Below are 21,588 nucleotides of genomic sequence, written 5' to 3'. Positions count from 1 at the left end.
GGAGGCGGATGTGGGCGGGCGGCCGGGCGGGGCGGCGCGGGGCGGGGAGAGGGCGGGCCGGCGGCGGCGGCGGCGGCGGCGGCGGCGGGCGGCGGCGGGACCGAGCGCGGCGGGCGGCCAGCGCAGCAGCGCAGCCGGGGACGCGAGCCGGCGGCGCCACGAGCACCGGGCCCGGCGGCGCGCAAAGCCCGCCCGAGCAGCGCCCGCCCGCCGCGGCCTCCAGCCCGGCCCCGCCCGGCGGGCGCGCGGGGATGCCGAGCGGAGGGCGCCGGAGGCCGCGGCCCGGCTAGGCCCGCGCTCGGCCCGGACGCGGCGCCCGGTGAGTCCCCGCCCGCGCGCCCTCCCCGCCCGCGCGCCCGCCCGCCGCCGCCGGGGCCCGGATTTCCTCCCGCGGCCCGGCGCTTTGTTCCCGGCCGGCGGGGCCCGGGGCGCGGGCTGCGCGCGGCCGGGGTGGAGGAGCGGAGCAGGAAGTGGCCGAGCGCGGCCTGGGCGGGGAGGGCGCGGGGCCGGGCCGGGCCGGGCCGGCGGCGGCGGCGGCGGGGGTGCGGGCCGCGGCCCGGGCCTCCCTCATGACCTTGGGGAAGCGGGCGATCGGGCCGGGCAGGGGCGAGGGACGCGGCGGGCCGGCCGGCCGCGGCGCGTAGTGGGTGCTCAGGGGCCCCCGCCGTCGTTCAGGTTTGTGGGTGGGCCTTGGAAGGAGCCCTCCTTCGCTCCTAGCGGAGAAGTTGTGCGCGATGGCGAAGTGCCCGGCCGGCCCCCGAAGGACTAGCAACCCTCCCGGCCGAAACTGCTTGCTGACCTGGGTGGGCTTTGGAGGTGCGGCCCCCCCATCTCGGAGGCTGGGGCCCGGCGGGGGGCTGGGACTTGCCTCTCAGGTTGGGGGGCGGAGGGGGGAGCGACTGGTGAACTTGCCCATGGCTCGACTGGATGGTGGGCAGAGTAGGGGCACGGGCCTGTGCTCTGTAGCCAGAGGGTCCCCCAGGCTTGCTCCAGGCGACCCGTGGCTGCTCCCAGCCCCTGGGCCAAGTGAAGGGCGGGGGTGCACGGGGGTCTGGGTTCCCTGCCCTCCCCCAGTTGAACATACAGTTCACAAACCAGTGTTTGGAGACAGAGAGGGTCCTGTAAGAGCACAAGCGAATTTTGGGTAAGTTGTTCTGCAAACAGTCATGGCACGGACACACTTATGGTGAAGGCACCGGCAGGGTGGTTGTGGAAAGGGGGACCCTCCGTCCCTTCGGCCTTGTGCCCAGCGGCAGCCCAGGCGCTGGTGTGGTCTGTTCATTTCTCTGCGGGTGCGCACCACCCCACGCGTGAGCACAGATATATTTTTACACACGGAGCTCGACAGCTGTCCGACTCTCTCAGCAGCAGGCCCTGCTTAGGCGGGGTGGGGGCGGGGGACATCTAGAGGTCTTTGGGTCCATCCCTCTGTGTCCAGGACACGCCCACTTGTGTCACCAGAGGGGGCCCCCCTTCCCTTCCAGGCCCCCTCCGCTGTGCAGGGGCACAGAGTCCTGTCCTTGGAGGGTCTCTACCTTCCTCCACCTTGCTTGCTGCCTGTCGCTGCCCCATGGCCTGCTGAGCTCACTGGGCCTGTCCCTCCTGGGACAGAGTGGGTCTTCTCTGGGCTGGCAGGAGACACAGGCAGTGGGGTCTCCCCGCTTTACTAAATTTAGCCTAGGACCTTCTGTGCACAGCAGCCCTTCTCTGGGTCCCAGCCCCCACCGCGGGAGGCCAGTGAGGTGTGTTGCCCGGGAACGCCTAGGTAGCTGTAGGAAAACCTGTGCTGGGATCCAGTGCGGAGGTCCTCAGGGGTCCTCCTTGCCTAGGGGTCGGGGAGGGGGTGTCTGCCGGCTTGCCCTCAGGAGGGCTTGTGTGTGGGGCTAGTAGAGAAGTGCTCTTCCCTGGGATGCCCAGAATGGGCGATGTGTGAACTGGGTTTTGAGGGATGCCTAGGAGTTCATCTAGCAGGGAGCTATGGGAAGGGCCCCTCTGGTTCAATGGCCAAAGTGTGTGTTCAGGAGAAGGCTGCTGGTGGACTGCACACCCCCCGTTTGTTGCCTCCGGAATGCTGTAATTATGGGCTCGTAACCACCTGGGACTGGGTGCTGCTTACAGACAGGACCCATCTGAACCTTTCTTTGTCCCCAGGGCTGATCCTGGCAAAACCAGGGATGCCTGCCACATGCTGGCCCTATGAATGAGCCAGATTCAGAACAGCAGGGCTCCTGTGGTTTAGGAGGGGCCTGGGGTTTCTTGGGGAGGGGCTTATATGTCACCATGGAGGGCTCTGGGCTCTCATTGGCGCCAGTTGCCTGGTCTCCTGGCCCTACTTGCTATGTGTTTGAATTTCTCTTCTTTTGTAGTCTGGGGCAAGAAGGAGGAATCTTGGGCCTGCTCCGAGCACCCCAGCCTATGGGGGTGGGGGGTTGCAGCGTGGGCAGGGAGAACAGGGGCAACTCACTGGGGCTTGGGCAGGCCAAGCAGTCAGAGGGGCTGCCTGGAGGAGGTGACCTCTGCTGGGGTGGCAGGTTATGGAGGCTGGAACACGTGAGGAGGGCCTTTTGGGGATGGGGGAGATCTGTACAAAGGCATAAGCATGATGCATCACAGGCTGAGGTCTGGGGAGCCAGAGGGGGGTGGCAGCGGGCTTGCACCCCAGGGGCAGGGGAGGCCCGGCCCCAGGGAACAGTTGGAGTCGTGTGAATGTTCTGTCAGGTGCTGTGGTGGAAGCAGGTGGGGGGCGGCAGCAGCTCTGTGGGCCGTGAGCGGGGCCGGCCACGTGGGAAGGGGCCCCAAACGGGACCCTGGGTGCAGAGCGCTTCCCGGGCTCACCGTGGAGTTGGAGGGGTGGCCCCAAGCCGGACACCGCCTCACACCCTTCCCTTCGATTCTTCCAGACGCTGGGTGCATCGGCGGGGCTCGGGGCGACGCTGCCGAGAGGGGACCGTGAGTGGCGCTGGAGTTGCCCCAGCTTCTGGAACCGGGCACCATGAACGACGTGGCCATCGTGAAGGAGGGTTGGCTGCACAAGAGAGGTCAGTGCCCTCGCGGCCGGGTCGGGGCCGGGGTCCTGGAGCTAGCCTGTGGGCTTTCCCTTGGCCGGCACGGTGATCGTCTGGCCAGGGCCCTCGGCCGGAGAGCCCCTGCTGCCTCCCTCCCGGCTTTCCTGGAAGGCGGTGAGGACACTGGGGCCCGTCCAAGGCCTGGCTCGCTGGTGGCCCGGGGCACTGCCCGAGGGCTTCTGAGGGCAGGGCAGAGTTGCTGGGCCTGGCCTGGTGCCTGCCTCAGGCCTGGGCTGGGGGGGGGGGCACCTGCACCACCCAGGGGCCCGGCCGGTTGTGTTTGTGCTGGAGCAGTCAGTGGCCTGAGCCCGGCACCCGCCCAGCCTCCCCTGTCCGCACTGAGGGCTCTGCGCCCAGGGAGGGGCTTGGCGGGGCCTAGTGGGGCTGGAGCCGTGGCCTTGGCCCCTTGCTTTGAAGCCTTGCCACAGCCCCTGCTCCACGGCCCTGTCGTTGCTCAGAGGTGGGAGGTGGGGGCTGGACAGGCTTCCCATCCAGGTGCCGGGGTGGACGACTCCCTCCTGCCCCAGGGTAGGGCTTAGAGACGCTCCCCCCACCAAGTTCCTCTTCCTCCAGACCTGCTCCTTCCCAAAGCTGTGGTGACCCCAGCTAACTCCTTCCTCACCTGTGCCCTCCGGCAGATGGCTGGAGGGTGCCCCATCCCCGCTCCAGGACCCCACGGGCTGTTGGGAGGGGGAACCTCGGCAGCAGAGGGAGCAGACGGGGAGGCGTGGCAGAGGCGGGTGTCGAGAGCCTGGGTTTTGTAGGATGCATAGGAGCTCCCTGGCAGAGCAGGCTGGGAGCCTGCAGGAGCGGCAGGGGGAGGTGAGAGGTGACAGGGCTGGGGGTCGGGGGCTGCACAGGGCTTGAAACAGAGGATCGAGGATGTGGTCAGCGGCGTGTTCTAGAGTTCAGTTTGGCCGCTGTAGGGAGGCCAGTGCACTGAGCCTTGACACGGAGGTGAGGAGGCTCCAGGCCCTGTGGTCCGTGGGGAGCCCTTCCGCCTAGCTTCCCCTAAGCACCCCCGCACCCACCTGCCTTCTCGATCCCCTCCCCCAGTGCGTACCATGTCCTGGCTTCCCCAGGAGTCCTGCCTCCCGCCTGGAGCCCCTTTGCTGGGTCCAGCCCTGTCTGCGTCCTCTTACAGCCCCCTCTGGTGTCCCCTCCCCTTGACCTGGCCCCTTCCCTTTCCTCAGGGCCTGGAGCAGCACACCTCCACAGCCCCGTGGGCCGGTACCCCCCCATCCTTGGCAAACGTGTCGACCGGCCGTTAGATTAGGGGCTGACCCAGGACCCCTGACCCAGCCACCGGCACGTGCCCCGGCCTGCCAGGCTGGGGCGGGGATGTCTTTCTGAGGCCTGGGCGAATTCCAGGTTGCCACTCAGGGCACGTGCCTTCTGAAGGGGCTGGGTGGTAGGCCCAGGGCTGGTGCCCAGTGGGGTGTCCGGGAGCTGAGTTTGAATGTGAGGTAGCTGCTTTGTTACTGCAGACCTGTTTTGAGCTCTTTGGACCCTGGTGTCCCTGTGTACGGGACGGGGATGGTGGCGGGGACCAGTCTGCTGGCGTTCGGCATGTGGTTTATCGGGGGCTCTAAGTCGGGGTCCAGCCAGCCTCAGCAGCCTACAGGCCCTGCTGTCTGGCCCCAGCCTCAGGCCAGGAGAGAGGGTGTCCTGCTCCCCTTGGGGAGGTGGGCGTCATCTGTGGAGAGTGACCTTTGGGCTGTCTCCTGGGCATCCTGATGCTTTGTGCCCTGGGCCAGAGCAGCCGCTGTGGGCAGTGGGGAGCCCGGCCTGGGTGGTGATTTCCAGCTGAACAGTGACCTGTTCTGTGGGCCAGTCAGGCCCCCTGGGCCTCCGTGTCCCAGTGTGTGCAGTGGGGACCTGGTCCCCAGGAATGAGCTCCAGCTGCTGGAGGCAGGCCGGGCAGACGGGGGTCCCCAGAGATGGGCGGGCTTCCTGAGCAGGAGCTGGGTGATTTGACACCCATGTCCTGAGTGACAGGCCGACGCCCCGAGCAACGAGTGGCTGAGCCCAGCTCCAGCCGCCAGGGCTCAGCGGTGCTCAGAAATTGGGCTTTGCCAAAGTTTGGTCCCTTCTGGGCGTCCTCCTGGGATTTAAAGGTTGGCAGTTTAAAAGAAGCAGGTGTGCTCCAGGGTGTAGGTCTGGCTGAGCTTGGCCTGTGGCGTCCGGTTTTGTCTTCAGACCGCTCTGGGCGAAGGCCACGGCCTCAGTCTGCGGCGCAGCTGGTCTGGGGTGTCTCTGCCCTGGCCCCACCGCTGGAGCCTGTGACATGTGTGCGCCGCACGCCCAGCCAGGCGCACGGGCTTCTCCTGGGTGTTCCGGACCCCCGGGCGGGCCGGGTGGACCAGGTGGACCAGGAGAGGGGAGGAAGGCAGGGAAGAGCTGCCTTCCGGCCCTCTCCTGAAGGAAGGGGTCTGAGGTGGGGTGGGGAGCCTTGGGCGGGCACCCCCGTGCTGCTGCAGGCCCGCGGGCGGCTGGGAGGGACGTCCTCACCGGAGCACCGGCCCTGCCTCTCTGGGCAGCTGGCTGTGGGAGTGGGGCTTCCCGGCTCCTGGGGCCGGCACGGGAGCGCTCACCGGTGACATCTGCAGGCACGTGGAGGGGGTTCTGGCTTCCCGGCCACAGGGTCCTGGCGGGGGATGGGCCCCGGGGGCTGTGGCTTCTCCCGCCGGCCCTCCCTCGGAGGCGGCCAGTCCCGCTTCCTGCCATAGCGGTGGCATTGCCTGTGCCCCTCCTGTGGCTCTGAGGGGTGAGACGGCACAGGCCCTCCCCCTCCCGGGTCTGCGGCCCCATGTGGAGGGGGCTTTGCTCCCCTCGGAGGCGGCGGTGGCTCTGCTGGGCAGGCGCGGGGATGTAGGCCCGGGGGCCCGTTTACCGCACTTCTGGGCCCCGGTGGCCCTGGGGTTTGCACGGGGGGCCGCCGGCAGCCTCGCCAGGGCAGGGGGCTCAGCGGGAACAGCAAAGGCGCACGTCGGCTTCCCGGAGCCTGTGCCCCAGGCAGGAGGGCGGGGCTGCCCTGGGCCTCCTGGGGGCCTCAGTCTCCCTGACTGTCAGGGAGGGGCGGCCCCAGCCTCCATCCAGGTCACGCCAAGGTGGCCGTGGCTTTGGTGATGGCAGCCCTGGTCCCTGGTCCAGGAGGCAGCTCTTGTCCGGCAGGGCCCAGGCCTTGCCCATGGGGTAGCTCGGTGCAGGGCAGGCAGGGCTGAGGCCGGGAGGTGTTCTCTAGGGCCTACCGGCCCTGGTGTGTGGCCGTGGCCGTGGCTGCTGCCGCTGGGGGCTGTTTCCTGTTTTGTGAGCGTGTTGGGTTCTCTGTGCAGAGCAAACAACAGAAGAGGAAGCTGGGCGACTCGCTCGGGGCGTGGGGGGTCACCGCCCGCCAACCCTGGGTCCCTCGGCCTGTGTTGGCGGCCCCAGCAGGGGCTGTGGCTTGCTCTTCCGGCAGGGCAGCCCTGCGGTGGGCCGGGTTCTGTGCAGGGCAGGGAGGGGCCTACGCTCCCTCCAGCTGGCCCTAGGCAGCGTGGTGCCCTTGTGGCATAAGGGACCCTGGGGCCCGGGGAGCAGGGCCGGGTCCCCCCCTGCCAGCAGCTCTCAGGAGAGGCTGGCCCGGGTTGCACCAGGCCCGGTTCCTAGAAGTGCTGTGGGACAGCGTGGGGTGGGAGCTGGCTCGGCGGCTGCTGGCGTCCCTCCTGCCCAGGCACACCCAGCTGGGCTTGGGGCCAGTGCCGTCCCCACGGGCCCGCCCGTAACCAGAGCCTGCAGCTGTGGCGCTGCGCCCGCCCGCCGGGGCCGCCCCGCCATGGGCTGATAGTCTGCCATTCCCGTCCACTTGGTGGGGCAGACCCCCCGGCCCCAGGCCCAGATCTGGCTCTGACCGGCAGGCAGAGACCCTGGGACTCCAGCGTAGGGTGGACTGGGCAAGGCGAGCCCCGAGCCTGCCCCTGGGAGCCGCGCATCCCCTCCTGGGCCCGGCCTTTGCTCTCCTTTCTCTTGCCTTCAGGTGCGTCTCTTTAGCCTTCAGAAATAGTGGACCGGACCCCTGTTTCGGGGACGTGAGACTTGATGGCCTGGCTGGGGAGGGGCTGCTCCGTGCTGCTGCTGCTGCTGGCCCTGGTGCTCTGGCGTAGAGTCTCTTTACTCTGGATTTGGGTTTACGGGTCCCCAGGTGGGCCCCCAGACTGCAGCCCCCTCTCCCCAGGCCTGAGACCCGAGGGCCCACAGATACGGGGCAGCTGGGGGACTGACAGGCCTGGGGGCTGCCCGCTTGAGCTCCCAGCCCCCTGGATGCTTGTTCAGGCACAGATGTGGCCGCGGCTGCCCCTGGTCTTGGAAACCCAGTCCCCTGGGCCCCGCTGTGGTGAGGGCAGGTGTGGCAGGTGGCCCAGTGGCTGGCTGGTCAAGGGAGACTGGAATGGGGCGCGGGTGGGGGGTGGGCACCAGGGCAGGGGGGCTGTGGCCTTATCCGTGGGGCTCTGGCTGAGCCGTGACGTGGGCAAGGGGCAGGAGACTAGCAGTGAGACGGTGGGGGTGGGGGGCACGGGCTGTGGGACCAAGCCACGGGGGCACATCCTGGGGGGATGTGGATGTGTGGTAGCTGGCCTGGGGCTCCGGGAGGCCCGTCCTCCCGCCTGCGTGCAGACGGTGTGCGGTGGCCGGCCGAGGTGGGCTGGCCGGCCGAGGTGGGCTGGCAAGGAGGATGGCAGCTGGGACGTTGGGGCGCAGGCGGTCTGCAGGTGGCCGGGGGGTGGGAGGCGCCGTCCTGAGGCAGGAGGGAGGCGGGCAGCGGCCCCAGTGCGTTCCCTGTGCTCCTGCGTCCACTCGTGTGCCTCGGGCCCTGACTTTGGGGGCCTGCCTGCTGGACAGCGGAACCGGACACATGAAGAGCTTGGCTGGTGTTCTGGAGTGAGCCCAGCCTGGGCAGCAGGCCCTGCGTCTCTGCTCACCTTTTGTGACCTTAAGAGTCCCCTACTTGGGCCTTAGTTTCCCCAGGTGGCTGGTGGGCATAATGAGCCCTGCCAGGGGGCCTTCTGGGAGGGGAGGGCAGGGTGGGATGGTGGGCTGGGGGAGGGCCCAGCCTGGCTCAGGGCCTTTGTAGGGGAGCGTCTGTCCTCCCCGTGTCGCCCTGCTGCTGGGCACGGAGTGGCTGCCTCCTCTTGGCCACACTGGCCGTCTGAGCCCGGCCTCCGGGAGGACCTGTGATGCTGCCCTTGGAGAGCCTCCGTCTCGGGGGGCAGGTTGGTGTGGTGCCCCCCAACAGGCCCGGGCCCAGTCTGAGTGGGGCTGTGACCCCCTCCCCGGGCACTCTTGGCTTCCATGTCAGTCTGTGGCCTGGTGTCCTGTTGGTAGTGTGGGGACCTAGGACCCCGGCTCGCACAAGGGCAGAGGCCTGGCAGGCTGGGCCCCCTGGGATGCCCCGTGCCCACCCACTGCCTGCCCCCTTCCCAGTGGGCGGGATGGACGGGCTGCCGTCAGCGGGGCCTTGTGCTCACTGTGCTGGAGAAGGTAAATGGGCGCCCGGCAGCTGTCGGCCCGCGATGGATGTGTTGGCGGCAGGGGACCGCACGGTCGCCGCTGTCAGCTGGCGCCTGCTCCCCGGGCCTGCTGGGGCTCGCTTTGCTGTGGAGAAACAGCTCGGCACTGCCTGGCACCCTGCCAGCCGCCCGCACCGCTGCCACTACCGCGGCAAAGTGTTTATCCAGCAGTTTCCCCGAGAACCAGGGACTTGGAATGTTCGTGGAGCTCAGGGCGCGGCAGCAGAATGGGGGGGTAGCGTATCAGCACCCCCATGGTGTGGAGGACTCTGGAGCGTCAGGCCTGGGCCGTGGCGGGATCCCCGAGTTGCCCACAGCTTGGGATCCAGCCCCCAGGTCCTCTGCCTGGGGTGCCCTGACTGTAGGGTGGCCTGGGACACGTGCCCGGGACCACAGCTGGGACAGGCCCCCAGCCTCTGCCTGTCTTGTCCCTGAACCCTTGCCATGTAGCCTTGTCAGTGTGATTTGGGCTATGGGGGGCCAGGGTTGCTAACAAAGACCCCCCTTCTTCTGGGGTCCTCCAGCCTCTTTCTGGGCTTGAGCTGGCTGCCAGGATGAGCCAGGGTATTAGAAGGTCCCTCCTGGTGGACGATACAGGGGACACCGAGGGGCTGGTGCCGGGAGCCAAGGGGCCCTGCGAGGGGTGGCAGGAGCTAGGGGAATCCTGGTCTGGGCAGACTGGGACCCCGGCTCAGCCTGCATGCCCTGCCTCGACGCCAGCTGGGGCCTTTCCCCGGGCACCCTCGCGTGGGAGTGAAGGGGCTCAGGAGGGCGTGCGGTACACCCCCCGCCCCGCCCCCACTCTGGTGGCTGGGCGAGATGTGGTCTCTGAGGGGTGGGTGTGGTACTGTGGGGCCCGGGGCAGTTTGGGTCCCTCCCTGACCCCGGCCCGGGCTGGGCTTCTGAGAGAACCCTGCGCGGGGAAGGAGAAGCTGCCTCCCCAGGTAGAGGTCCTCTGCCCGCGGTTTTACCGTGGCTCCTGTCTCGTGGCGGCAGGTACGGGGTCCTCCTGGCTGGGCTGCTGGGAAGTGTCCAGGGGACTCTGAGGCTGGCCCGGGCCTCTGCGGAGACCCTGCGCGGGCCTTGGTCTGAAATGTTTGCGTGGGGAGGATGGGGAGGGAAGCAGGGGGTGGAGAGTGGCTCCGGGGTCCTGGGCTCTGGCTGTGAGTGAGGGCCAGGGACTAGACGCGTGCCCTGGGCCTGGGTCCGGGTCCAGGCTGCTTCCTGCTGCACGCAAGTGGCTGCCAGGAGATTCCCCCAGCTGTGGGCAGGCGTTTGTCCCCAGAGGAGTGGCGGAGACCCCCATTTAGGGAGTCGTGTGCTGAAGGGCCGACTTGGCCTTCCCTCTTTGTCCCCTGCCCAGAGTGAAGGTGCGGGTTCCCCCCAGCAGCCCTGGATGGTGGGCATCCCCGCCGCCCGCCCGTGGCTGCAGTCCTGTGGCTGAGGACATTGGTGCTTAGGCCCAGGGGTGGCTGCAGTCCCCACAGGGTCCAGCCTGTGTCACCCCAGGCCCTCAGGACTCTGGCGCCTGGGTTGGACTCGTTCAGGGACAGGCCACAGCCCAGGATGCCTCTGGGGTGGCCACCGGTGTGCACCCTGCCAGGCAGAAGGGGTCTGTGTGTCTCAGAGCCTTGGCCCCAGCCTCCCCGGGGGTCCTCCCCAGGGGGTCTGTGGGCCCAGCTGCCCCGGTCGGGGGCCGAGTGAGGCTGCCTTCCCTGGGCCTTCATCCCACCTGTGTGTTGTATGGCTCTTGGGCTCAGCCATGTGGGGCACAGGTGGGGACGGGGGTAGCTGGGGACCTACCATGGTCCCCCCTTCAGTGCCCTGGGGCTGGGGGCTGGCGGAGGGCCCAGCAGAGTCACTGCCTGTCCTCCTGGGCCCTTGTCCGAGGCTCAGCTGGGGCCCAGCCTGCCCTTCCGCCTCGTCCCTGCCAGTGTTGCTCCTTTGCCTCTTCTGGGTTCCAGAACCTTCCTGGCCCTGGAGTGGGGGAGGGGTGGAGGCTGCTAGACCACAGGTGCAGGGTGCGTCGTGGCTCCTTAGCAGCACTGGCACCCCTGTCCCAGGGATCCTGGACCCAGTGGGGAAACTGAGGCCCCCTCTGGCACGTGGGTGCTGCCGGACAGGCGCACACGCCCCAACTGCAGCACGGGGGCATGGTGCTGGGGGGCCGTGCGGGCATGGTGGGGGCTGGCGGCAGTTGGCGCATCAAGATGGATTTGGGGTCTGCGCGGGCGAGGCGCGCATCCGTCTCCCCGCTCAGTTAGCGTCCCGGGGAGCGGCAGCTGGCGGGATGGGAGGCACTCCATCAGGGGCCGACAGCTCCAGACTGGCGCGCAGGCGGGTGGGAGCGCGCGGCCCGGGACGGCACGGGTGGTGGGCCACGCACAGCCCCCCTGGAGCAGGCTCCGCTCTCGCCCGCCCGCTGCACCAGCAGGGAAGGGGTGTCTGCGGTGGGGGGAGTTGCAGGAGCGGTGTCCGCATGAGACCTGACTGCAGCCTTCCCAGCGTCTTCCTGGGCTGGGGGCACTCAGTGGAACCAGGCGGAGATCCCACTAAATGCTGTTGGGGTATGGGGCAGGTCACTTGCTGGCCGTCCCTCGGGTGCTCTCCGAGCCGGCCGTGTTGGGCCTACAGCAGGCGCGGTGGGTGGAGCAGAGGGAGGGCCGGCTCTCAGAGGCCACAGCCGGAGGCCCTTGGGAGGGAGGGGCTGGGTGGTGAGGCGTGGGGTGCGCAGGCGCCCGGTCCAGTCGGGCAGGGCCCTGGCTCGCCCCCCTCCCCTGGGGCTCAGCTGGGAGGGAACGCCGGGGCCCAGAGCTTGGGGACCCCAGCCCCCTCCCCACCTGCTGCCCAGTGGCCCCTGTGATAAAGCAGTTGTCTAATTAGGAAGTTCTCCGTTGTTGTTCAAATTCCTTGCTCGGCAAAATGTAAATGAAACATTTTTTTCTGGGTGTCAGTATGAAAAATGACAGTCGCCCGAATATCGCAGAGGACATCTGCTCTGGCTCTTAAGTGTGAGCGCCTGCTTATGGCTGATGTGGCGAGACTTTGGGGAAAGTTCCCCCTGTACCTGGATAACCCGTCGGGGGCCACGGGGGTCAGGGTGGTAGGTCGCAGTCCGAGGACCGCACGGACACCTCCAGGGTCTGGCTTCTCCGTGGGGCTCTGGGCGGGGTCACTGCAGGAACTGGCTGGCCCCCATTGCGGGGGAGCGCTCGGGCAGCCTGCCCACCATGCTGGGGGGAGGGGCAGGGCAGGGTCCTGGGCTTAGGGTGTCCTGTGGGCTCAGGCACAGCGAGTGTCTGGTGCGCTGCAGGGCCAGGGCCTCTGCTGGGGGCGGGGAGCAGGGCCGGGGGCCCCAGCCCCTCACTGCCTGGGTGTCCTCAGGGGAGTACATCAAGACCTGGCGGCCGAGGTACTTCCTGCTCAAGAACGACGGCACCTTCATCGGCTACAAGGAGCGGCCGCAGGACGTGGAGCAGCGAGAGTCCCCGCTCAACAACTTCTCTGTGGCTCGTAAGTGCCCATGGCCACGCGCGGATGTGGTCCGGTGCTGTTGGGCATGGGGCCAGCCCTGGCTAGAGCTGGCCAGGGTGCCTGGACTCCTCTGTGCCCAGCAGCCCCAACACTGACGTCCCCTGGGCCTCCGTGTCCGGGGCCAACAGTGGCCAGGGACCAGGTGGGGCGGGGCTGGTTCTGAGTCCCCGGGGGAACTGGTGAGTGGCCGGTTCTGGCTAGTGGGAGCTCTCTGAGCTGAGTCCCAAGGGCTGGTGACTCGGGGGCTGGGGAGTGCCGGACACAGAGCTGGGCTGGGGGGGAGGGGGTGCGGGGCGGGTGCCGCTGAGCCAGGTGGGCCTCTCAGCCTGGTCTGTTTCTGGTCCGGGCACCCTGGTCCCTGGCACTTCCCTGGGACACAGGCCCAGTGGGGCTGGGAGGATAAAGGAGGGACACTCAGGAAGCAACAGGCCTCCTGGGTCCCTCTTGGGATGCCAGAGTGCAGTTTCCAGCGGGGAGTCCGGGCTCCTCCCAGGCTCCTTCACGCATCTCCACGCTCTTGCTAGCTCTGCCTTCGCAGTCCCGCTGCCCACGTGGCCTGGGGCAGGTTCTGGTCCAGGGTCTGAGCAGGAGGGAGCCTGGGCTGACAGGTAGGGGTGGCACGTGGCTTCTGTGCCTGCAGGAGCGGCGAGCAGGGGAGCCCCGGACCTTGGCTGCCCTGCCCGTCTTCCCGGGGTGTGGCGCTGCCGGTGTACCCCGCCCCAAGGGTTTCTGTCGGGGAGTTCCAGCCTGGGGGTCTCCCAGGGAGGTTTTACCACGGAGTCTACGGCGTCCCGCTTCCCCTCCCGGCCCCCAGCCTCCGACTCCCGCAGCCGCAGACAGCGGATGGAGTGGAGGGCCCCGGGGGAAGGGAGACAGAGGCAGGCGCCGGCACCCCTGCAGCTGATCCACGGCCGCCTCGTCCGGGCCGGGCATGTGCCACTTTGCTGGCAGGCCGCGAGGGTCCTCAGGAGTGTTCGGTATGGGCAGAGTGCAGGGGGGCCGGAGGGGACCCCGTGGAGGCTCGCAGGAGGCAGGCACCGTCCGGAGGGTGGCCTGAGCAGTGGGGGAGGGGCCGGGGCCTGAGGACCAGGCCACACAGGCTGGCTGGAGCCCAGCCAAGGTGCAGAGCCACAGACTGAGGTGGCTGGGCTGCGGCCTCTGCTGAGGGGCTTTTCCTTGGGGATGGATGGCGGGGGCGAGGGGGTGAGAAGCCAGGCTCCTGGATGGACGCCAGCACCTGGACCCTGGAAGACCTGATCTATGATGAGTGAGTGGGAGGTGGGGCACAGGGTTTTCCGGTCCCCCACCCCCATGTTGACACAGGCCACCTCCCCATAGGCTGGTCCCAAGCCCCCTTCTGGTGCAGAGCCCTGGTGGACCACTTCCTTACACTGCGGAGCCCACGCGGGGCCCCTTGAGGTTGCCAAGGCCCAGGTGCTGGACTGCCAGAAGCCCCTGTGCTGGCCCTGGGCTCCCTCTCCGCTCACCCAGGCTGGGCCGGCATCGGCCCAGGATTTCTCGGCAGCACCCCTGACGGCCTCCGCCTCGGGGCTGGTGCATCCCCACAGTCCCTGGGCTCCCGGTGTGTGCACATATTCCGGGTGTGTGTGCGTGTGCTCCCGGTGTCCGCGTGCTCCCTGGGTGTCCGCGTGCTCCTCGTGGGCGTGCATGTTCTTGCTCTTGGTCCGGAGTCAGCAGCCTCAGGGGGGGCAGGGGTGTCACCGCTGTAGGGTGAGTACAGCCGAGCAGCCTCCCGGGGGCTCGTGTCCTCCAGCTGCCTGCCTGCAGCCAGGACAGGTGGCCTCTCTGAAGGCTGAGTCACCACCAGCCTCTGCCCTGGAACAGGCCCTGCTTGGGGGGGGGCAGGAAGACAGCAGGGGTTGCTGCGCAGGGCCCGGCTGCTTCCCGTCCTGCCCGCCCCTCGCTGGGACGCCCGCACTCACCGTCTGGCCCGTCGAGCCGTGGCCTGGCTTACAGCACAGGCTCAGAGCCCCAAGGACCGAGGGAGAGGATGGCAGGGCCGAGAGGACCCGGCCGGCCCCACGGGGCGCCTCACTGCGCAGAGCATGCTGTCTGGGTGGGAATAGGTGTCCCAGCCCCACTGCAGGAGGAGGGGAGCCGGGGCTTGGAGTGGGCCTCCCGTGGCCCCAGGGTACGGTCCTGGGGGGCAGGTGGGCCGTGTGTGGGGGGTGCAGGCACTCATCGGCCAGCTCTGCCCCCCAGAATGCCAGCTGATGAAGACGGAGCGGCCCCGGCCCAACACCTTCATCATCCGCTGTCTGCAGTGGACCACGGTGATAGAGCGGACCTTTCACGTGGAGACCCCTGAGGAGCGGTGCGAGGCCGACCCTCGGGCACGGCGGGGGCGGGGCGTGGGGAGCCTCAGTGTCCCCAGCATCCAGGCCCAGTTCCCGGGCCCTGACCTGCCGCCCTGCAGGGAGGAGTGGACGACCGCCATCCAGACGGTGGCCGATGGGCTCAAGAGGCAGGAGGAGGAGATGATGGACTTCAGGTCGGGCTCGCCCAGCGACAACTCAGGGGCCGAGGAGATGGAGGTGTCCCTGGCCAAGCCCAAGCACCGTGTGGTGAGGCCCAACCCCCCGGTGGCCGCTGGGAGCCCCGTGTGGGCGGGGAGGCGGAGAGGTGGGATTCTGGGGAGAGGCGGGGATCCCTGACCCCAGGCGACTGCCCGCCGCCCCGCAGACCATGAATGAGTTTGAGTACCTGAAGCTGCTGGGGAAGGGCACGTTCGGGAAGGTGATCCTGGTGAAGGAGAAGGCCACTGGCCGCTACTACGCCATGAAAATCCTTAAGAAGGAGGTCATCGTGGCTAAGGTAGGGCGCAGGGCCAGGGGCGGGCCGGGGGCGGGCCGGGGGCAGGCGCTCGCTCACCCGGCCCTGTCTTCCAGGACGAGGTCGCCCACACGCTCACGGAGAACCGCGTTCTCCAGAACTCGAGGCATCCGTTCCTGACGGTGAGTCCTGGAGGCCCTGTGCCTGTGACCCTGCAGACCAGAGCTGGTGTCCTTCAGAGTCCAGGCTGGGGATGGAGGCCCCCGAGGCTGGGGAGGGGGTGGTAAATGGGATGGGAGCCCTGAGTCTTCCCTCTGCACTGCCCGAGGCCCTGGGAGGCCCCCACACCCCCCATTCCACACACCACCTTCCTGCTACTTCCCCTCTGAGGCTGGAGTGTGGAGGGGCCCTGTCCTGGGGGAACTCAGCCCAGGAGTGGCGCGGGCAACACCGTTAGCCTTCGCGAGCGTCCCGGGCTCACCAGCTCCCGGAGGTGTGGACGAGCCAGTCGGTGTGGAGTGGACAGACGGCCACCACCACCCGGGCTCTCCCTGGGAGTTCCAGGCCCTGTCACCTTTTGCTCAGCGTGGCGTCCTCTTCCAAGGGGACCGCCTGGCCCAGAGCAGCGGCGGAGCAGAGAAAGTCTGTATTTCTCCAACGTGTCTGTCGTAAGGCAGTTTCTTCCGAGAAGCGGCCGGCATCTTTACGAGGTTTCGTTGTCTGCCCAGACTCACTCATTGTGCGGGGCTCACCTCCTTCGTGTCACCTTGCCCCCTTCCTCGTGTCCGGGCTGCGTGTCCTTCCCTCCCCCTCGGCGCAGCCCCATGACCGCAGCACCCGTCACGGTGGACAGAGATGCTGGGGGCTGCGTGCACCAGCCCCTGCCCCTCTGGCCCGGCAGCGGCCCCCCGCCTCCTGTGGGTTCTCCGTGGCGACGGGGGCCATGCGGCGTGGCTGGTCCCGCTGCCTGCAGTCTGGAGCTGGACTTCCCGTGAATGCGGCTCCTCTTGGCCGCTAGGTTAGATCTGGGGTCACTCACCTGGGGGGACGACTCGGTCATATAGGCCTTTCCTCTCCGAGCCAGGCTGCCTGTGCCGGGGGGTAGGAAGGCGGCTGGGAAGCTCTGCCCTGGGCATGTCCTGCCCTCGCGGAGGGTCCGGCTGCTGCCCTGCCTCCTGTGCTGGGGGTCCGGGGGCCGCAGGGACGCTTCCTCACTGTCCCCGGAACCTGCTGGCTTCTGTGATCCCCGCCAGCTGAGAATGGGCGCAGAGCCCAAGCTGCTCCTTCGGGAACGGCCCGTGGGGGTCAGGGCTCTGGGCGGGACGGGGCCCGGGGACCAGCTCTGCGTCCCCACAGGCCCTGAAGTACTCCTTCCAGACCCACGACCGCCTCTGCTTTGTCATGGAATACGCCAACGGGGGCGAGGTAGGGTGGCCGCGTGGCCCGCCTGGGGCTGGCCCTCCCCGAGCCTCGGATGTCCCTTCCCCGGCACAGGGCCCGCGGGGGGCGGGGGGAGTCAGGGTCTCGGGCCTTCGGCGCGGGGGCGGAGGGGGGTCCCTGTGGCCGCCTGCCCCTCACACCCCCCCCCCCCCCGCAGCTCTTCTTCCACTTGTCCCGGGAGCGCGTGTTCCCCGAGGACCGGGCCCGCTTCTACGGTGCCGAGATTGTGTCGGCCCTGCACTACCTGCACTCGGAGAAGAATGTCGTCTACCGCGACCTCAAGGTGGGTGGGCGGGGGCGGCGGGGGGCCGTGGGGCGGCGGGGCGGGCTGGTGCTGACCTGGAGGCCGCCCCCAGCTGGAGAACCTCATGCTGGACAAGGACGGGCACATCAAGATCACCGACTTTGGCCTGTGCAAGGAGGGCATCAAGGACGGGGCCACCATGAAGACCTTCTGCGGGACGCCCGAGTACCTGGCCCCCGAGGTATGCCCCTGCTGCACCCTCCGGGGCGGCCTGGGACCCCGCGCCCCCAGGCGGCCCGTGACCCCGCGCCCCCAGGCGGCCCGTGACCCCGCGGCCCTGCGCCCCCAGGTGCTGGAGGACAACGACTACGGCCGGGCGGTCGACTGGTGGGGGCTGGGCGTGGTCATGTACGAGATGCTGTGCGGCCGCCTGCCCTTCTACAACCAGGACCACGAGAAGCTCTTCGAGCTCATCCTCATGGAGGAGCTCCGCTTCCCGCGCACGCTCAGCCCCGAGGCCAAGTCCCTGCTGTCGGGGCTGCTCCGGAAGGACCCGAAGCAGAGGTGAGTTGTGCAGCCCCAGCCCGGTTTCCCCTCGGCACAGCCGCTTCCAGGCCGCAGCGATGGCTGATGTGCGCCGTCCTCGGCCAGGCCGGCTGGGGCCGGACAGGCACCTTGACCCTGACCTCGCAGCCTCCCAGAGCTGCTCAGGAAGACCGTGCCGGCAGCGTCCGCCTCCCCAGTGTTCTACACGCGCGGGGGCACGGCCCTTGGCACGGCCTGTCCACGGCGCCCCCACAGGGGCTGCAGTGCCCCTATGGCCTCAGGACCAGGCCTGGGCCCTGCACTGTGCTCTCCCCAGCCCTGCACTGTCCCTGCGCTGCGCTAGAGCCCGGTGCGGGGCAGGCGTTGGCTGAGCCGGGCAGGCAGGCAGCGACAGCTGGCATGTCCCCACAGGCTCGGAGGAGGCCCGGAGGACGCCAAGGAGATCATGCAGCACCGTTTCTTCGCTAGCATCGTGTGGCAGGACGTGTATGAGAAGAAGGTGAGTGGGGGCCTGGCGCTCCTGGCCCCTCCCCGTACCTATCCCCTGGGGCCCGGGCTCTGCACCCAGGCTCTGCCTCTGGAGCCCTGCAGGGAGGAGCTGTGTCCACATGGACTCCCTGAGCAGGGTGCCCCGGCGGGGATGTGGGGGCTCCAGCTCTGCTCCCCCACTCCCTCCCGCTGGCCTCACGGCCTCCTGCTGCAGGCTCAGGGTGGAACAGGACCAGCTTGGCAGGCTCAGGAGGGCCGTACCGGGGTGTGCTGGGCACCCTGTCACCAAGCAGACTTCAGCTGGCTTCCGTGCTCTCCCTGTGCAGGCCCGTTGCCGGCCACACGCTGCAAGATGGGGCGCCCCACCCTGCCCAGCTCCTGTCCACTTCCCTGCCCCTGCCCAGCGATGGCTGACCGGGAACCCTGCTAGCTTGTGCAGGGCAGCCCTGGAGTCCGGGGGGCAGTGCTTGCCTGCAGGCCCTGCTCCCACCGCCGGCTCCCGCAGAGTTCCTGCGCGCCCTCTGCAGCCTGATTCGGCTGTGCCCTTGTCCTTGAGCCGCAAAGGAGACCAGCCAGGCCCTGTGCTCAGGACCTGTCCTGTCCCCATTCTGCAGATAGAAAGGCCTGGCCTCCTCTCCTCGTGGGAAGTTGGGCAGGGAGGGCCCGGCATATCAGGTTCACCTTGTGCCCCAGCACTGTCGGGGTGCTGCCGTGGCCCCCCCGAGCCACTGCATGGGAATACCACCCACTGGCCCTGGTGGGGACGGGACTGTCCCTTCATCGTGAATTCTCAAAGTGGGAGCCCCTGGTGGCTAGGCTGAGTGGCCGTGGTCGGGAAAGCAGGCTGTGAGTGGCCCCTAGGGATGGGGCCGGGCACCCCGTCCTGTGGCATTCCTCCATCTCCTTACCTTAGAACCAGAAAGAAAGTGAAGAAAGCTAGAAAAGAGCATGGGCTTGTCTCCTTCTGCCTGGGGCCCTGCGGAGCTAGTGGGCTGTGGGCCCCCTGCGATGCCGGCCGGCCCCTGGGGAAGGGGCATGTCTGCAGGGTCCCAGGCCGCCACCCACCCTGTGTGTTTCCCTGCTGGAGCCAAGTTCCACGGCCTCAGTGTGGCCGGAGACATTTCCCTGTTGGCGGGAGGCGGGAGGTGGGGGGCTCAGGTCCTGGGGCACCACAGAGCGCAGCCTAAACCTGCCCACCCCCCCGCCTTGTTCCCTGCAGCTGAGTCCACCGTTCAAGCCCCAGGTCACGTCAGAGACAGACACCAGATACTTCGACGAGGAGTTCACGGCGCAGATGATCACCATCACGCCCCCCGACCACGGTGAGGGAGGGGCCACCTCCCGGCCCACCCCCACGCCTGTTTCTTCCCTTCTCTTGAGGCCTGGGGTGGTCCCTTGCACGAGGCTGGTGGCGATGGGGGCGGGAGGGCACCGTCCTGTCCCAGGCAGGCAGAGGGTCTGGGAGGTGAGCCTTGGGGCCTGCCTCGGTTTCTCTAGATGCATGGTAGCTGAGCTCCCCGTGCCGGGATCTGAGCGTCCCTCCCACCTGCCCGCAGGTGACAACATGGAGGGTGAGGACAGCGAGCGGAGGCCCCACTTCCCACAGTTCTCCTACTCGGCCAGCGGCACGGCCTGAGGGAGGCCAGCTGGCTGCCCTGCTCCTGGCGGCTGCAGGGGACGGGGAGGAAACCTCGCAGGACCATGTGTGTTTGGTGTGATTTCTGGGTGCGTGTGGGAGGAGCCATGCCTCTCCTCCCGGCAGGGATGGGAAGACGATTCATGCTGTGGGCAGGCAGCCGGCCTCAGAGGAAAGGCGTCCTGCGGGGTTTTTAATTTATTTCATCTCGGTCTCCAGACATGGCCTTGGCCTTCAGAACGATTAGAGTCACGTAGGAGAAGGTCAAGGACCTTATGCAGCCACGTGCAGGTGGGGGTCTGGTGTGCCCTGCCTGTGGCCCCCGGCCCGGGGGCACCAGCAGCCAGCTGGTTGTGGCGCGCGGGCCTGGTCCCTTCCCTGGGGCAGGCCAGGCCGGGCTCGCCAGAGGCAGAGGAACGAGGCTGCAGTCCGTGGCTGTGTAACTGCGCTATTCACTTGTATTTGGGGGTTTTTAATCACAGTGACCAGAAAGCTCCTCCCACCCTTTGGTCCCTTCGGGGGCATCTCACTGGGACGGCGTCCCCAGGTAGCACCCGTCCTCCAGAGCAGCTTCACTGGCCCGCTGTGCGCCCAGCCCCCCTTGGGAGGGGCCGCGGCGCACCCTCCGCGCCCCGAGGCCGGATGCCATGCCGCCCAGGGCGCTTTTACATTCGACTTTACTATTTTTACTATCACAAGACCTTTCCTCCAGACTCCTCAATAAACACTGCTTTTCAACTCTGGCTTGTTTTGCTGGGTGGCGGGTCAAAGAGCGTGTGGGCTGGAGCACGCGGGTTGGGGGAGCCCCCATCCGTCTGTCCCCACGAGTGAGGGGGCGCGGGCAGATGCCCTGGCCGTCCACGCGCCCAGCCAGGAACCCCCCTCAGCCCAGGAGGCCTGGTGGCAGTCCCACAGCCAGTCCGGACTGCCGGGGAGCAGAGCCGGGAGCAGGCTGGGCGGCCTCACCGGACCCAGCAGACCAAGGGACGCGCGGCAGTGCCCCCTGGTGGCCGCTTGCTCCGCGCAGACAGGAGCCCGCGGCCCAGCCCACCACAGCGGAGGGAGCCTGGGAGCCTTGGCTTCCTCATCTCTCCCGAGGACTGCCCCCGCAGGTGTGGCCGGGGCGCCCCAGCCACTTCCAGGTCCTGGGACATGGGCCTGCAGGTGGGGGTGCGGGCCCCTCCCTCTCCAGGCTCCCGCGTGGTTCCAGGCGGGGTGGCTGTCCTCTTCTGCCGGAGGACATGCCTGAGAGGAGTGTCGGGTCCGGGGCACATCCGGAGCAGCCCCCAGTCCCAAGAGGACACAGCTCTCCTGGGACCACACACACGCACCGGACGCGACGTCCTGCCGGGTGCTCTGAAGCTAAGAGACATCCTCGTGTCACGTATAGGAACGTGGGCATCAGGTCCGAGCCCTGCGCGCCCGCCGCTGCGACGGTGAAACGGTGCAGCTGCTGAGGCCAGCGGTCCGGCGGCTCCTCAAGAACCGCACACACAGGGACCAGAGTCCAACAAGTCCGCTTCTGGGTCTGTACCCGGAAGGGCTGAAAGCAGAGATCCGTCCCGTGGTCACTGCAGCACGGTTCACCGCGGCCAACCTGTGGATGGAACCCGAGTGTCCGCCGTGGGTGAGCGGACACGCCAAACGGCCCTCCTGGCCCCTGCGGCGACACGGGCGGACCTGGAGGACGTCATGCGGAGTGGAAGAGGCCTCCCCGAGAGGACAGACACTAGGGCTCCACGAACACGGGGGCCCTGGAGGAGTGAGACGCACCGGGAAAGCAGAGGCGGTGCCCACGGCGAAGGAAGGGCCGAGACGACGGGACGCGCTGGGGAACTCATTTGGCGCCGTCAGGCTGCACACTGAAATGGTTAAGATCATGACGTTTTAACACACAGCTTAATGCAGAAAAGAAGAAAACGTCCACCAAGGGACGTACAGAGACCCCCTTCCGTTACCCTCAAACTCTGAGCAAAAACAGTGGCTGCCCGAGGTGGGCGGCTGTGGGAGTCGGGGAGCATCGCAGACTCGGCGTCAGGCGGGCCCGCCCCTCCCCACAGGGGATAGGGGACGCTTTTGGTCCCAGGAGAGGGGTCAGAGTCAGGGGCCTGGACTCGGCACAACCCCATCTCAGGTGGGGGGAGCTGAGGAATGAGGGAATGCCCTGAACTTTGGGGGGGGCAGCGCCAAGGAGACTGGCCCCTCAGACAACTATCCTGTCCCAGCCGGACGCCCTCTCCCAGCCCACATCGCCACAGCCACTCTCGCCAGCACAGGGGCTTCCGGTGGGACGAC

At 68.3% G+C, this 21,588-nt stretch overlaps 2 protein-coding genes across 2 annotated transcripts; one reads left to right on the top strand and one right to left on the bottom strand.

The window, feature by feature from the left end:
* The first annotated feature begins 91 nt into the window (after window positions 1–91).
* On the top strand, window positions 92–20,036 carry AKT1 (AKT serine/threonine kinase 1). Its single transcript, XM_046007917.1, has 14 exons — window positions 92–319; window positions 2,901–3,038; window positions 11,996–12,124; window positions 14,369–14,480; window positions 14,583–14,730; window positions 14,849–14,980; window positions 15,055–15,120; window positions 16,295–16,363; window positions 16,536–16,661; window positions 16,735–16,863; window positions 16,972–17,186; window positions 17,580–17,667; window positions 18,877–18,979; window positions 19,214–20,036. The coding sequence occupies exons 2-14, from the start codon at window positions 2,993–2,995 to the stop codon at window positions 19,291–19,293; spliced, it is 1,443 nt and encodes a 480-aa protein (XP_045863873.1). The 5' UTR covers window positions 92–319; window positions 2,901–2,992; the 3' UTR covers window positions 19,294–20,036.
* Window positions 12,133–14,362, bottom strand: LOC123943717 (basic proline-rich protein-like). The gene is made up of 2 exons (XM_046007916.1): window positions 14,089–14,362; window positions 12,133–13,993 (listed from the first exon to the last, which is right to left on the bottom strand). Exon 2 carries the CDS (start codon window positions 13,813–13,815, stop codon window positions 12,343–12,345), a length of 1,473 nt encoding a protein of 490 aa, XP_045863872.1. The 5' UTR covers window positions 13,816–13,993; window positions 14,089–14,362; the 3' UTR covers window positions 12,133–12,342.
* Window positions 20,037–21,588: the final 1,552 nt, after the last annotated feature.

This window comes from Meles meles, chromosome 6, assembly GCF_922984935.1.
Source record: "Meles meles chromosome 6, mMelMel3.1 paternal haplotype, whole genome shotgun sequence".
In the NCBI taxonomy this organism is placed as follows: domain Eukaryota; kingdom Metazoa; phylum Chordata; class Mammalia; order Carnivora; family Mustelidae; genus Meles; species Meles meles.
This window is presented reverse-complemented; position numbering and strand designations above follow the sequence as displayed.

What these genes read in the sequence shown, in the direction of transcription:
- LOC123943717 (XM_046007916.1), bottom strand. Translation starts at nt 13,815, where the DNA reads ATGCACGCCCACGAGGAGCACGCGGACACCCAGGGAGCACGCGGACAC.
- AKT1 (XM_046007917.1), top strand. Translation starts at nt 2,993, where the DNA reads ATGAACGACGTGGCCATCGTGAAGGAGGGTTGGCTGCACAAGAGAG. An exon ending in GTGGAGACCCCTGAGGAGCG is followed by an intron (nt 14,481 to 14,582) that starts GTGCGAGGCCGA and finishes GCCGCCCTGCAG; the next exon opens with GGAGGAGTGGACGACCGCCA. An exon ending in CCAAGCCCAAGCACCGTGTG is followed by an intron (nt 14,731 to 14,848) that starts GTGAGGCCCAAC and finishes GCCGCCCCGCAG; the next exon opens with ACCATGAATGAGTTTGAGTA.